Source organism: Brachyhypopomus gauderio, unplaced genomic scaffold (genome assembly GCF_052324685.1).
Source record: "Brachyhypopomus gauderio isolate BG-103 unplaced genomic scaffold, BGAUD_0.2 sc71, whole genome shotgun sequence".
In the NCBI taxonomy this organism is placed as follows: Eukaryota; Metazoa; Chordata; class Actinopteri; order Gymnotiformes; family Hypopomidae; genus Brachyhypopomus; species Brachyhypopomus gauderio.
In genome coordinates this window covers 886,114-900,647 of record NW_027506892.1, presented here as the reverse complement: position 1 = coordinate 900,647, position 14,534 = coordinate 886,114, and the positions used below count along the sequence as shown (strand labels likewise).

General features: G+C 43.4%; 2 protein-coding genes and 1 long non-coding RNA gene across 5 annotated transcripts in view; 1 reads left to right on the top strand and 2 right to left on the bottom strand.

Annotated features, from left to right (window-relative positions):
• Positions 1 to 382: 382 nt before the first annotated feature.
• On the bottom strand, positions 383 to 8,467 carry lrrc74b (leucine rich repeat containing 74B). The gene is made up of 10 exons (XM_076989888.1): positions 8,084 to 8,467; positions 7,655 to 7,835; positions 6,801 to 6,943; positions 6,467 to 6,599; positions 5,796 to 6,002; positions 3,752 to 3,861; positions 3,315 to 3,430; positions 2,832 to 2,910; positions 1,049 to 1,144; positions 383 to 733 (listed from the first exon to the last, which is right to left on the bottom strand). The coding sequence occupies exons 1-10, from the start codon at positions 8,243 to 8,245 to the stop codon at positions 614 to 616; spliced, it is 1,347 nt and encodes a 448-aa protein (XP_076846003.1). The 5' UTR covers positions 8,246 to 8,467; the 3' UTR covers positions 383 to 613.
• On the top strand, positions 7,095 to 8,255 carry LOC143491137 (uncharacterized). Its single transcript, XR_013125097.1, has 3 exons — positions 7,095 to 7,433; positions 7,720 to 7,815; positions 8,070 to 8,255. It is a non-coding gene; the product is annotated as an uncharacterized LOC143491137 (long non-coding RNA).
• A 453-nt stretch (positions 8,468 to 8,920) lies between the features above and the next one.
• The window catches only part of nos1 (nitric oxide synthase 1 (neuronal)), a 53,964-nt gene continuing 48,350 nt past the window's right edge, over positions 8,921 to 14,534 (bottom strand). For 2 of the 3 annotated variants that reach the window (XM_076989837.1, XM_076989839.1), the window contains exons 27-29: positions 14,035 to 14,229; positions 13,068 to 13,186; positions 8,921 to 12,366 (exon numbers count right to left, since the gene is read on the bottom strand). In XM_076989837.1, the coding sequence (XP_076845952.1) occupies positions 12,351 to 12,366; positions 13,068 to 13,186; positions 14,035 to 14,229 (330 nt within the window). In that variant the 3' untranslated portion in view covers positions 8,921 to 12,350. Of the gene's footprint in view, positions 12,367 to 13,063; positions 13,187 to 14,034; positions 14,230 to 14,534 lie in introns of those variants that run through there. The other variant, XM_076989838.1, reaches the window with a different exon arrangement.

Genomic DNA, 14,534 nt, shown 5'->3' with positions numbered 1-14,534 from the left:
TTTGATTAACGTTGAACTGCCGAGTTTTCTGTCAATACTCAGGAGTCGATCGGTCTAAATGTTGAATTATGGTTTTGACCAATAGTAAAATTAATTTTTGTAATGATTTAGTTTACTTTGAAATTGATTTATGAGTAAAGGCGAAATACACACAAATGTGAACATTACAAATATTCGCCCGTTGTGAGGAGTAATCTCTGTAAAAGACACTTGTGTATATTCCACCTTTGTGTCAGACACTCCTGTCTGATAAAGTGTGTATATGGCAGAACCGGACCTGGTGGTCATCACCCACCCGCCCATGCACGGTAACATCACCGTGTCGAGCATCTGCTCACGTTAAACCCCGCTAGTTTGCGAAACCTTTGAGTGACTCACAATGTCAGGAGCAAAGGTCCATTTTATTCAACTCAATTTCAATAAATTACTTTTAATAAATTCAAGATGAATAGTTCAAATTCAGCTGACTAGTTTAAACCAAGCAATGCATTCGAGCAAACATTCTGTGTGCTGAAGTTTAAAGGATTCTCTTTGGCAAATGTTTTTGTGGACACAGGATAGGAGCTCATGTTAATGGTAGAAGCCACGGGGTCCAGATGGGTCCCAGTTATGGTCAGTTCTTTGTTTTCTGTAGAGGTCTTATTATCTTCTTCCCGTGTTTCACCCGCAGGTCCGGCAGTGACTCTTTAATGGAGCAGAACAGGTCTTCAAACGCCTGGTCCACACTGATGTCCTAAAAGCAATAAAATAAATGTTATAAATAGCATTACTGGCTAGACCATGGCCATACTCTACTGTGGTAAATACTGTCAAAATATTATGCCACTCTGACATTCTACCAACTTAGAGAACGTGTCACTTAACACCTCATGTGAAACACATTTATTCAAAAGAACCTTAAACGTGCTTGAGGTGTTTGCTCATGCATTAAACGGGACATGCTCGTGAAATGATATCGTAATACCTTAGCATGTAATATGTAGTATGATATGTATTATGTGGTTTAAGTCTTGGATCAGTGAGATCTGAACGGACAGGACAGACATACGGAGAAGTCCAAGCACTCCATCGCAGATGCCTGGTTCGCTTCTACGGCTTTAAGGATAGCAAAACATCCGGCAGACTGCACAGGATTACGAGACATCTACATGCCAAGAGAATCAAAGCATCAGGTCAGCAAAGACTATCTGGAAATGAAAGATACATCAGTCCTTATATCCTGTATAATTTTAAATGACAACATTGAATTGGTTATATGTTATATGCAAGTTAGGATTGGAGGGACTAGCTTTCTATTAGACAGTTGGGGCAGTTATATGTCCATGACTACAGAAACCCTCAGCAATCCTGAGAAATTCTGGAAAATCATTAAATCTGCTAGCTGACATTCACCCAGTTCTTACACCCAGTATACTTAATTTCTTCTGGTTTCATTCCCTCTGTTTTCAAATCACCCTTGAATTAATTCCAGGACCATGACAGAGAGCCATCAGCAATGGCCATGATTTCATATCACTCCTTTCACCACAACACGTTTGTAAAATTATAAAATAATCTGTATTTATAAAATTAGCATAAGAATTAGAATCAGAATAGCTGAATCACTGCATAATATTTTTAATCACAGTTTTTTGACAGATAAAACAACTAAATCTTGTAAAGTTGCCATTGTTATTGCCACTTTGAAAGGCGGTGACTCATCCATTTAAAATAAATCTTGTGGCCAAGGGGCTTGAATCTCTGGTTAGTGATCAAGGAAAGAATAATTGACAACTATATCTATTCTGTTTACATATCAATCAGGACTGTGGAAAAACCAGAACACCACTACAGCTGCCATGAAGGTCTTAATTGATCTACCGGAGACCTCAGATAATAGGCAGTGTTCTCTGGGTCTTATGGACCTCGCTACGGCGTTTTGTACAGTACTTCACAATATTTTAATTGCTCACTCAAAGATATTGATTTTCCTGAACCTCAGAACTGTGCCGAGGTCTTTCACACAGTGGTTCACAATATTTGAATGGCTCTTCTTACAGATATAGATTTTTTTTTGTTTACATGCATCTGGGTGGACTGCAAATGATCTTGCATACAGGACTCAGGACACCCAGCATGGCGACCTCAGAGATAGTGTTAGTGCACAAGCGTGCACCACATGGGCCAGTTTCAGTTCTCTCTTATTGGCATCATCTTTTTCTTGACTGTGACGGTGTGTTGTGTATGAATGCCTCTACTCACTGTATCTCTGTGCTGGATGGTGTCATGGAGTTTGCACACACACTGTAGTTCTCACTCCTCATTGTGATTTACATTCATAAAGGAAACTGGAGGGTCAAAGGTATTTATTGCCTTTGACATTGGCTTGTTTTTATTTATGAATCTATTCTTAACAAGATGCCCACTTATGTAACTTCTTCTTTAAAATATAACTTTGGACATTATAATCTCTGTTCTCTGGACATTTTGCGATTTGTTGAACTAAAAGACTGAACTGAACTGGGAAGCAGTTGCCTACATGATCTTCATCTTCAAGATGTCGTACCCTGAAAGAGCTCAAAACCACGCAAACTCCTCTGAGTGCAAGCTGTCTTTGTAATCGTTTTAACGGATTATTTTAAAGTTCATCTCATTGCTGAATGAAGCTCTTTCAGCTGCCATTCTTGGTCAGGTCTGTCTTGTAAAATCCTTTGATCTCAGTGGGTCTAACCTGTCTCAAAAAGGTTGATAACAGTAATGATCACTGAAAGCTTCACTCTGTTATTTCTTATCCCAGCGTGCTGTCTCCGGTGCTGCCCTGCTGATTGTGTAAGAAAGCAATGTTCTCTTACTTTGAGGATCCGAATGGTTTTGTTCACTTTGAGACCCACAGCTAAATGGATTGCTCCCTCAGGCGGTATGCGATTGACACTGTGGAAACAGAAATAAGATGAATGAAATGTTTCGTATTTCAGAATGCGATATACAAAACATCTCTTTAAAACGATGAGTGTTTTCCTGACCCCACCCCAACCCACTGACCCCCCTCCTAGCTACTAGACTGAGAAGAGCCAAATCCTCTCATAGATCGAGCCCAAACATCCATCAACCCAAACCGAAGGTGGCTATCTATGCGATGACCTTTACTATGACCTTTGTTCTGGGAGATGAGAAATCAAATCAAATTCACTTGTGTTTTCCTCACAATCTAAGAGATAGCGGCCGGGGCTCAGTGCGACCTCTCGAGCCAGATGATGTTGAGATCTTGTGCTCTGCCGTGTAGTACTGTAGCTACAGGAGGTGATGCAGAGAAGGTGAACGATGGAGACACGTACCTAATGTTGAGCTCCTCAAGAGTGTTGTTGTCTTTCAGCGCTTGACCCAACGCCACTGCTCCAACTTTGTCCAGTCCGTTGTAAGATAAGTCCATGACTCGCAAGAATATGTTTGCCTTTAAAAATTACCATCAAATGTTAATGAGTACAACACATTTATGACTGACCAAGACCAACACAATCAGAAGCGCGTTTGTGAGGGTTTAAGTTGCTTGTGATGCCAAGCGGTACTAAAACGGCATCATGGGTTGCAGCTTACTGACAAGCAGGGAGTAAAAGTATACAGTGTATTTCAGCATGTGAGCTCATGGTTGGTTGAAAGCAACATGCTTGTGTAGCTTTACGACAAACTGGCCTGCCAGTCACAGCGGTTAGGGATTAGGGCTTTAGGAAGTGAAACATGGTTACTGCGCTGATCAATATCACTGCAGTCGTACCCCCAGGCCTCTGGCTACAGACATGGCTCCTGTTCCTCGAATACAGTTCCAGGCCAGATTGAATGACTTCAGTCCTGTATTCTCAGCCAGAGCAGTACCCAAGATCTCCCCTAAGGGAACAGAGACAGAGAGAGAGAGAGAGAGAGGGGAGAGAGAGAGAGAGAGAGAGAGAGAGAGAGAGAGAGAGAGAGAGAGATATGCAGTCGCTGTAAGCTTCTATTACAAAGTGTTCACAGCAGAACATGATTATCTGAGCATTTAGGTGAAGACTATGAAGAATGAAGAAAATCCCAAATATATACATGACTTCACAGTGCCACTGTGACTACTGTCCCATTACAGTCACAGGGTTAGAAGGATAAAAATATGCTTTAGTAACATAGCAAGATAGCTTAAAAAAGCATGTTGCCATATGCACCACGAAGGGAGAGGTGCCAGCTGGCTGGGTTATGAATGCATGAATCATAACTTGCTCACGTAATTTCCCACAAAGGCTCCTAAACAATATTTTCCTTCTTGAATTGTATAGATCATGAGTCCGATTTCACACTCTTGTCATTCATGGCACTGTAGCCAGAAGGCTCTCCATCTACGAGCCTCCCACCCAACACACTCCCGTCCTCCGTCATGGAGACTGCAATCGTCCTCGTCCGTGTATTCACATTCCACGTTATATTCAGTCCTTCAGCTGATGCTCAGGGTTTGATTGTTAAGCAGTGGAACAGGAAGAGCACTCAGAGAACGTGAGATGGAACGCCAGGTGGCAAAACATCTAACCACCGCTACATTGGGCTTTTTTTTCCACATATCCATCGTTTTCATGTTTGCTATCTATAGAGAACATAGCCCTCGAGTGGTTATGCACATTCGCGATGGCCTCATTCACCAGACGACCGTGGCATTTCCAAGACATTTAGTTTGAAAGCGAGCGTGCTACCAAACCTTCACCAGAGACACTCTGGGCCTCTGTGTTGTTTAATAGAGGTGAACTGGACATCTCTGTGGTTGGAATTGTTGAATTGTCCTGTCTCCTTTCCCCAGAGAGCAGCCCTTATTTGTGTCAGTAAAGTCAGTTAATAGAAATTTAGGATAGAAGGACTTTATATGGGAGCACACTTATGGTTGATAAGTGTATTTATCAGATAAGTGTATTTATCAGGTATTAGGAAAAAGGTATCAGGAATTCCTGTGGATTAGTGTGACATGTGACATGAGAGACTAGATTAGATCAGATTGTAATTCACAGAATATAGAAAACTACAGAGCAAACTGTCCAGGTCTGGAGGAACATCTTGTCCTTCAATCTCAGCATTACTAATGCTAGTAGGCTATACAGTACGTATACAGTATACACTTCACCTTGAATCTCTAGTTATTCCAAGAACATCAAATAAATGATGACATAAGGGGCAGTCATGGCCTGGCGGTTAGGGAACTGGACTTGTGACCGGAGGGTCGTGGGTTCGATTCCCAGACAGGCCATGACTGAGGTGTCCTTGAGCAAGGCACCTAACCCCAACTGCTCCCCGGGCGCCGGGCTAGGGCTGCCCACCGCTCTGGGCACGTGTGATCCACAGCCCCCTAGTAATCACTAGTGTGTGTGTGTGTTCTGACTGCACAGATGGGTTAAAAGCGGAGGACAAATTTCGATTGGGGTGTAAAAATCACAATTGACAAAATATGGCACATTTCATTTCATTTTCACATCACCTAAAACACTGGCCCTGATGACCATGTTCAGGGCAGGTGTTCAGCACAAGTGTTTGTAATTACTTAGAGTGCAGCGGTTGTGTTGAACGAAGGCGTCCATCACCATTAGCACTACAAGGCCCAGTGTTACCTGCTGCCATTAGCACTACAAGGCCCAGGGTTACCTGCTGCCATTAGCACTACAAGGCCCAGTGTTACCTGCTGCCATTAGCACTACAAGGCCCAGTGTTACCTGCTTCCATTAGCACTACAAGGCCCAGTGTTACCTGCTGCCATTAGCACTACAAGGCCCAGGGTTACCTGCTGCCATTAGCACTACAAGGCCCAGTGTTACCTGCTCCCTCTCCCAGCCGGTTGTGACTCAGGTCCAGGTGTTGCAGGTGCTGGTTTCTGCTCAGCGCTGGCGCCAGGTGTCTGACTGCGTGATGGTCCAGGTCGTTCTTGGAGAGGTTGAGCGTGGCCAGTGTGGTGTTATCCAACAGCATGCTGGCCAGAGCTTTAGCCCCACGCTCACCGATCCAGTTCTCGGACAGGTCCAGCTCTGAAAGGGTGTCAGTAGCACGCACGTTTCTGTTTGTGAGGACTTCAGAGCCATATTTATGAATCTGTCTTAAAGGCATTGTGGGAATTTCAAATTGTAATTTAAATGAGAATTACTTAAATTTTTTTATTTTATACTTTTCTTTCACTAAAGTGTCTGAAATGCAGCACAACTTAAAACGAGCAGCCTGGAAAATTCTGAAATACTGAAGCATTATCCTATTTCTGTTCTGCTGGGAGCTGAGGTCTCCAGATATGACAGCTTCTCTCAAACAGCTCTGCTTTTCATAGATTTAGTTAGTTTAGTTAGCCCTGAACAACCCAAACAACAACAACAAAAACAACAACAATATTACAAGGCAAGTGTGCTAAGTGCTGTATTTAAATCAGTCTGTGGATGGGGTTCAGGTGTGCGATGTACACGTAGTGGGGTGTTCAGGAGCAGCGGCCATTCCTAAAAGCCACCTGTGATGTAACAGTTCTCCCTGAGCATGTCAGCCATCGCGGCCCCGCCCACTCCTTCCATCCAATTATCTCGCAGATTTAGCTTCACAATGGAGGTGTTGGTTACCAAGGGAACCGCCAGTGCTACAGTACCCTATAGAACAGAGTTTTCAAAATGTTTTTTTTTCCTCTCTCTCTCTCTCTCTCTCTCTCTCTCTATTTCACATCTGCTGAATACTGTAAATATAAATGTATTTATTTTTTATCTGTAAACATTTCCAGGCATATGAACTGTACTGGGTATTTCTGTACATCATTTCTGTGAGCGGCTGCCAGATCTCTGTTTTGTGATTACCTGCGGGCCGAGTCCGTGGTGTGCCATGTTGACTTCAGCCTTCTGTAAGTTCCTCAGGAACTGGGAGGCTGGGATCACAGCGAGGCGCGCGCATGTCTCTCTGTAGCGTGCTTGGCCTGTGGGGTCATACGGGTCCCTCTCATCTGTAACACAACCATAACATCACGTTCTGGCCGGACGTCAAGCCCTGTGTGCATCAGCTATGTTATGTTATCAGCTATTATGACATTCTGAGCATTGTTACGTAACAATACAGCTTCTCAGCAACCAATCAGCATGAGACGTTTAAGGAAACAATGCACAAGCGACTTTGTATGGAGCTTTGAAAGAAAAGCATCTAGTGGTTAAATCAATTCCTTCAGCCGCCTGTTGAAATGAAACGCTGTCATTAGCAAATCAAATATCATTAAGACAACCAATTATGACAAATGTGGAGAATTCCCAAGCCGTTCATTAAGCTATGCGTGGGCACAGCACATCGATACAACAGATGGGTAGCGTGAATAAGCTGAGGGAACAGGCAGGAGCCGGAGTGTGAGCACATGGACACTCGGTGGCTTTATGACTTCAGAACAGCCATTTATCTAGATGTCGGAGAGCGTGTAGGTGTTTCAGGATCTTCTGAACAAGCAGGTGAGAAATGGAGAGAGAGAAAAAGAGAATGTCTGAAATCAAAAGTGTGACTCATGACTGTTAGCCAGTTTTATTTCTCCGTGGAGTAGCTAGCACACTTTCTGCACCCCTTGGCTTTCTGACACCCTCTATCATAATATGAATCACCCACACTCATGCTCCCCACGCTGCTCACTCCCTCACCGGTTTTTACTTTTAATAAGTGCCTTTTGCTACATAACCTTCGAGCTCCAGGTCTGTGTCGAAATCTTCATCCAAGGTGAAACATGTTTCGTCTCTCTTCCAGCCGTCAAACGCCCAAGCGCTCCCACCGGCCTCCCCTTCGTCCCTGACCCCTCCGTCTCCCTCACTACCAACTCTCTCCGCTGGGATCAGACCCCAGGTATTTGCTCTGACCACTGTCTGTGAGAGGACGCACACACACACACACACACACGCACGCACGCACGCACACACACACACACACACACACACACACACACACACACACACACACACACACATACCCACACACACACACACACACACACACACACACACACACACACACACACACACACACACACACACACACACACACACACCATTGCCGTATTTATTTGTTATCTTTATCTCTCTTCCAACTGTTTTGTCCAGCCCTGCACGCTCACCTGGTTGTCCACGCTGCCTCTGCTGTAGATGTTGCCAGGTCTGCTGGGTGGCCTGCCCCCCACTCCGCCCACCAGCTCTTCTACATGACCTTCATCATCATCATCATCCTCTTGTACCGATGGCAGCAGTGTCTCCTTAGCAATCTTCTTACCAACCATCATACAGTGTGTGTGAGGTGCAATTAGTTTCCTTTCAAAGTTTCCTATCAAATTTCGCTGAATTCACATCTATGTGTTCAGGTCAATATCTTCAACTAAACTTATTTATTTCCAACCTGCAGGTCTCCATTGATGTTTTGAGCTTGTACAACAGTGTTAAAACTCTGAAAGTAAGTCAGTGCAGCAGTGTTTTCTCTTGCCTTGTCGTGGGCGGGTCATCCAGAGTGACAGTCAGACTGACTAATTGACTAACTTTAAACATGAACTTTATCCCACATGCTCCAATCAGCAGGAGGGTCTAAAAAAAGAGGGTGGAATAATGTTCAACTGATTTATTTTGTTGACAGGTTGCCATGGTGCCCATCCTCCACTCTCTACGTCTGTCCCTGAGGGTTTGAGAGGGAGTAACGGTGATCTGAAGCCAAACAACATAGTAATTAATTCTGATGAGCAGTTTTCATGCAACAATAAAAGTTTAATTCCGCATAATGAGATAAGTTTATCTCACACTGTTATTAAATCAATTAATGGAACTTTTATAATACTGTATTTAGTATCTCAAAGTACAAATGTAAAAGAGATGTCTCAAGAGGAACACACATGAAAAAAATTCATCTTTAAATATGCCTTAAATATATATATTTTTTAATGTGCAGCATGTAGAATTTTCCATTCACATAAGAAAGTGTATGTGAATTAAGAGTGGTACATTTGTAATGCATCTCAGAAACAAAAAGTGGGAGACTGCCTGCTTCATTAGGACAAATGTGCACAAGCCCACGTGGCCAATAGTGAGTGTGGAAAATGACACTGGTGCAAAATAACCCTAACCCCTAATCCTTAACCTTAACCGCTGAAAAATTGAGCCCTGTGGCTTTTTAAATTTCACTGTCCATTAAGACCCATAAAAAGACAACACACCACAGGTCGTGACATGTAAATGTTATTTTATTATTAACTGAATGTAAAGTATCCTCAAATATGCTTTAAAGAATATGCATTAAGATGGTAAATGTTTGAAGGTTCAGGCGTTCACAGCACACAGGCGCTGGAATGATTTTGGGAGCAGCAAAAACCCAACATACCAAAGGAGCAGTGTGATGAACTCTTAACACCACAGTCACCACGACAACGCTGCAGAAGGTCAACTCAAGGGCAGCACACAGTGACATCATGCACTTTCTTCTAACAAGCAACAGTCAAACAAACAAAAACCCCAAAACAATATCTATAAACAAAATACAGTCTTAAAAATTCTCATATATGTCAATATTTACTTGGTTTACTTCCTGGTTGTTTTGTATCACAGAGTTCAAACAGTGTGGAGTCCAAAGTAGCAAATGCAAACAATTGGCAGCAAGAAAAGGCAGTGAAGATCTCAGTGAAGATCTCAGTGAAGATCTCAGTGAAAGATCTCAGTAAAGATCTCAGTGAAAGATCTCAGTGAAAGATCTCAGTGAAAGATCTCAGTGAAGATCTCAGTGAAAGATCTCAGTGAAGATCTCAGTGAAGCTCTCAGTGAACCTCTGAGAAAGATATCAGTCAAGCTCTTAGTGAAAGATCTTAGTGAAGATCTCAGTGAAAGATCTCCCAGCAGAACGAAGACAATTCATTCACAGACTTGACTCCAAACCTGACATATACAGGAACTTAATTAAATGATTCTTGAGGTTTAGACTTCACAAGGTAAAAGGAACACAGCCTAACGACCAAATGTATGAGCTCAGGAGACTCACTGACTGGGTACTCACCAATTTTACAGGCAGTATTAAACTATGTGTTTAAAGGCATCACCAGAGGCATTTCAAATGAAGACAAGCGACTCACATTTTCGTTTTTTGTTAGTTTTTTTTGGGGAGGGGGGTTGCATTTGGGATCAGTGTAAATGTTATATGTCTGGTTTTTGTTTAAAAGAAGGGGTCACTGGGCCAAATTCATAAAACATATTACCAGATTGAACATGAACGTCAAAAGCAAGCAGCACCACGGTAACACACCTCATTCATAACTGGATTACAGGGCATACAGCTCTACCACATTTTTACTAATTTGTATACGGTTTTTGCAATTTCTAGAGCACAGCTAGAACACAGCAAGAACACAGCTAGAATACAACCAGAACACAGCGAGAACACAGCTAGAACACAACCGGAACACAGCGAGAACACAGCGAGAACACAGCGAGAACACAGCTCTGCAAAAACACCTCATGAAGCTCTACATCATCCAGGAAGTGGATCTCATATGCAATATGTCAACAAAATTCTGCACACGCTCCCGTCTACTAGACAAACTATTTAAAAGGCACATTTTGGTCTGTTTGCAGTGAACATGATGGCAAGAGTATACAGTATGAAGAGGAAGATTATATGAAGAAGACGAGTATATGAAGAGGAAGGTGACTTGCTTGAACAGGACCTCAGGCTGCCGTGAACCTTTGTCATAAATACAAATCCAGGTGTTAGAACGTAGGAAGCGATAAACAGATACAGACTGAACACTGAAGACTGATTCAGTTCAGCTGCTCTGACACGGTTCAGAACTGCAGTCATGAACCTGCACAGCCTCCCTCTTCACACCCTGGGGGAAGTTTCAAATGTTTTACTCATATTACATTATTATGCAACTGGCAGTTTTCAGCACAGCGCTGGGGTCACGTCTGGGGTCGTCCGTTGCTTGGTGTGGGCCTTTAATATGTAAGGCCTCATTTACATGTCTGTTTTGATTGTCTTTCTCCTTGGAAACAGGTGGATTTACAGAGGCAGCAAGCTGACACCGGTACACTAAATATCGCCACGCTGACTTTATGAATAGGAATTAAATACCGTGTAGCACATTTTGTGTAGCATAGCGCAGTGACCATCACGTTTTATGAACCTGGCCCATTATGTTAGGGTTGTTCTTAGACCGTGAAGGGATTGGTAATGTGATCACATCTGCTCCCTCCACCACGCTCTTGCCTTCTGTAACCCAGGGAGCTCAGCGACTAGAGATTTGATTCTGAATCACTGTCCAGGCCATTTCATGCAATCTAAATTCAGTTCGTGTGTGCATAGCTGGGAGCGTGAGCCACTCTCCTATTTCAGGACGTATTGGTCAGAATTTTCCATTGGAAAATCCCATTGGTCTAAAACTTACATCACCTCTATTTTCTTTCAGATTAAAAGCACGTCACACACTTCCCGACACCAACATGTGAAAACATGGTCAATATGTTCCTGTGGCTCGATGCGCCGTCGTTGCCAAATGGAATAATCTTGCCTTTTTGAAACAGCCAATGCCTGAGGTGAGACGAAAGGAACGTTCTCTCCTCCACCTCCTCATTCTGCCTTCCTCTTTACTCTGTTGAAGAATGACATGAGTCTTCACGAGAGGGCAGCAGAAATGAAGCAGTGATCCATGACTGGGGCTCAGGGTGAAGAACACCGACTCCTGCCCCGTCCAGGCTGGGCTGACCGACTTCACTCTGGAGATTCACGGCCCAGCTATCAGTACTGAAGCTGCCACATTGTTTTACTCAGAAATCACAAAACATGCAAGTCATCACCGATAAAAGACACAGATTACGCTTTCAACCACAGTGCCAGTACTAGAGTTTCTGCTCCAGACACAATATGATGTGCACAGTGACTCTCTCATTCAGAAAACCCAAAGGTTAATAGTTTACCACCAACACTTAATAACTAAATACATACTTGTAAATGTTAAAATACCAGAACTACAGCGCTTGACATTATAACTTTGGCTCTTACTCGTCCACATACAGGCAGTTTGAGTTCAGGTGCTCAGTTCACATGGCTTAATAACAAACAATAAAAAAGCCATATAAACATAAATGAAAGAAAATGTACATTCAGAAAGAAACATACTTGTACATTCAGAAAGAAACATACTTGTCATCAAAACTGCAGATTCTCACCACAGTGATGCAGGGTGAGCTGAAACTAGCAAAGAGCAAAAACATGTATAGAAAAAAAAACAGAAAAAAAGAAAACAAACTTGATACAGTTTTGTTACATAGCAGTGGGGGCGGGGCAGGGGAGCAGGGGGCGGGGCTTGGCCTCCACTTCACTCACGAGACTCACGAGCCAGAAATGGAAATGAGGCCCTATGAGCAAAACACCCTGCAAAAAACAGAGAGAAAGGAGAGAAAGAAGAAGGAAAGACAATCAGAGAACAATCAGAACCAGGTTCTCTCACCCCACCTCCTGATTGTAAACAATGGACCATTCATTGAGCTTCTCACGGGCACCTGCTGGGACCGTACGCTAAACAAGCGAGTTCACCGTTCCAGTGCACAAGCCGCTCTGGCGTGAAAGCTCTCGCGGACAGCGTGGTGTGAGTGCGGCTGTCAGCGGCCCCGCAGCGAGAGCGAGAAGAGTCGCATGCCTGCCACTAATCCTCTTACGTAACAACACGCTCTCATCCACCGTTTCTATAGTTACCACTGGCATTCCAGCACACGGGAACAAAGGGTATCTGTGATCATCTCCAGGGTGCAGGGTTGCCCACGGTGACGGGGAGGAGTCACCAGGACCACAGAACAAAATGGCCATTGCTCACAAATAAAACACCTAAACGACTTTAATGGTGGCGGAGAAAGGGGCAGGAGCCATGCAGAGGCACGTTGATGTGTAACGTCAAAACTGTTCTCAGAAAATCCGCCAGTATTATGATTTGACTCCTTCTGTGAAATACTCTGGTAGACCTGCCCACTTCTGGACCTTGATATGTGGGCTGGAGAGTAAATTGGTGAATCTACTGACATCAGTGTGGAACAGACCAAAAGGTTCTGGTTGGTGCTGGAGGAGAGAAGGACACTTACTCATCTGAGTCTCTCTTGCTCTCTTCAATATACGCAATGGATTCTGACCTCAGCCGGTTTGTGACCTCATATGTTCGCAGAGTAACGCCGAAAATGTCTTCGTGGTAGCGATTTTCATCCTGCAGGGTGTACAAGCAGAAAACTTGCAGAAACATTTCACTGAGTGTGTTTAACTCCACAGAACTGAAGAAAAAACATAATCAAGGAAAAATAAAGGGACTGAATAAGAGATCAAAACATTTTCCTGGTTCTAATTAAATAAACAAATGAAGTGGCTGAAAGTGTGTTAGTCTCTTGGGACTTAAAGGGGACCTATATTACCTCATTTTAATGTTCCTAATTTTATTTTAGGGGTCTACCAGAAGAGATTGTCATGCATCAATGTCACAAAACCACATTTTCTCATACTATATATCTCTATTCTCCCTCTGAAATGCTCTGATATGTACAAACTCATGTGTCTTTAAACCCCACCTCCTGATGAGCTGATGTGCTCTGATTGGTCAGCTTGCACACTCTGTTCTAGCCAAGCTGTCCTGTAGGCAGGTATTAAAGAGTGTGTCCTGAGATGACATCATCATGTTACAACAGGAAGAGGGCTGGGATTCCCGCTGAGGCTTTTCAGGTGGTTTATGAAGGAGAGTCTCTCTCTCTGTAGTCTGAACTATTTTCTCTGTGCAGCCACTTTTGTATTTGTACATTTACGGCCCATTTACATGCCCCAAAAGCTATATAACACACTAAAGGAAAACCTAGACAAGCATAATAGGTCCCTTTTAAATCAAGTACCAAGATTGACCCAGTTACAACTAAGTATCAGAACATATATTTAATGCATTTCCATTCATGCTGACAGTAAGTATTATGTGCATCTAGCCCATTGTGGCACCTATTAACCCAAGTTCTTAAGACCTTGGGTGCAAAATCAGTCAGTAAATGTGGGATGTACGTAGTAAGTAGTTCTTACCCTCAGCTTGCTGATGTAGAATCCAGCGTCCTCCAGGGACATGTTGCCCTGCAGTTTGATGATCTGCTGGACGGTCTTGAGGACATCACCTGCCATGGTCACGTCCCCGCACACGTAGATATGGCCCCCCTCCTCCTTCAGACAGCGGTACAATGTCTCAGACAACTGCTCGCGAAGGACATCTTGAACATATTTCTGAAAGCGAGTGAAAGAGAGAGAGAGAGAAAAGACGCAACAGGAGACAGACGGCAGTGGAGATAAAGAAGGTGGTAGATGACATGACAGTCATGACTGTACTAAAGCAACATCCAAGTTTCATTGACACTTTTCACATCAATGCTCCAGTTCATGTGTTCTGTAGCCCTGACTGATGTCACCAGTGAGCAGCAGAGAGCCCTGCATCAGCACACTGAGCATTTGAGTCACAGACGCCTGGTGCAGTCTCATGTCCTCAAAGCCTTTGCAACATTACGCGATCATGCAACGCCCCAGTTTGGGAA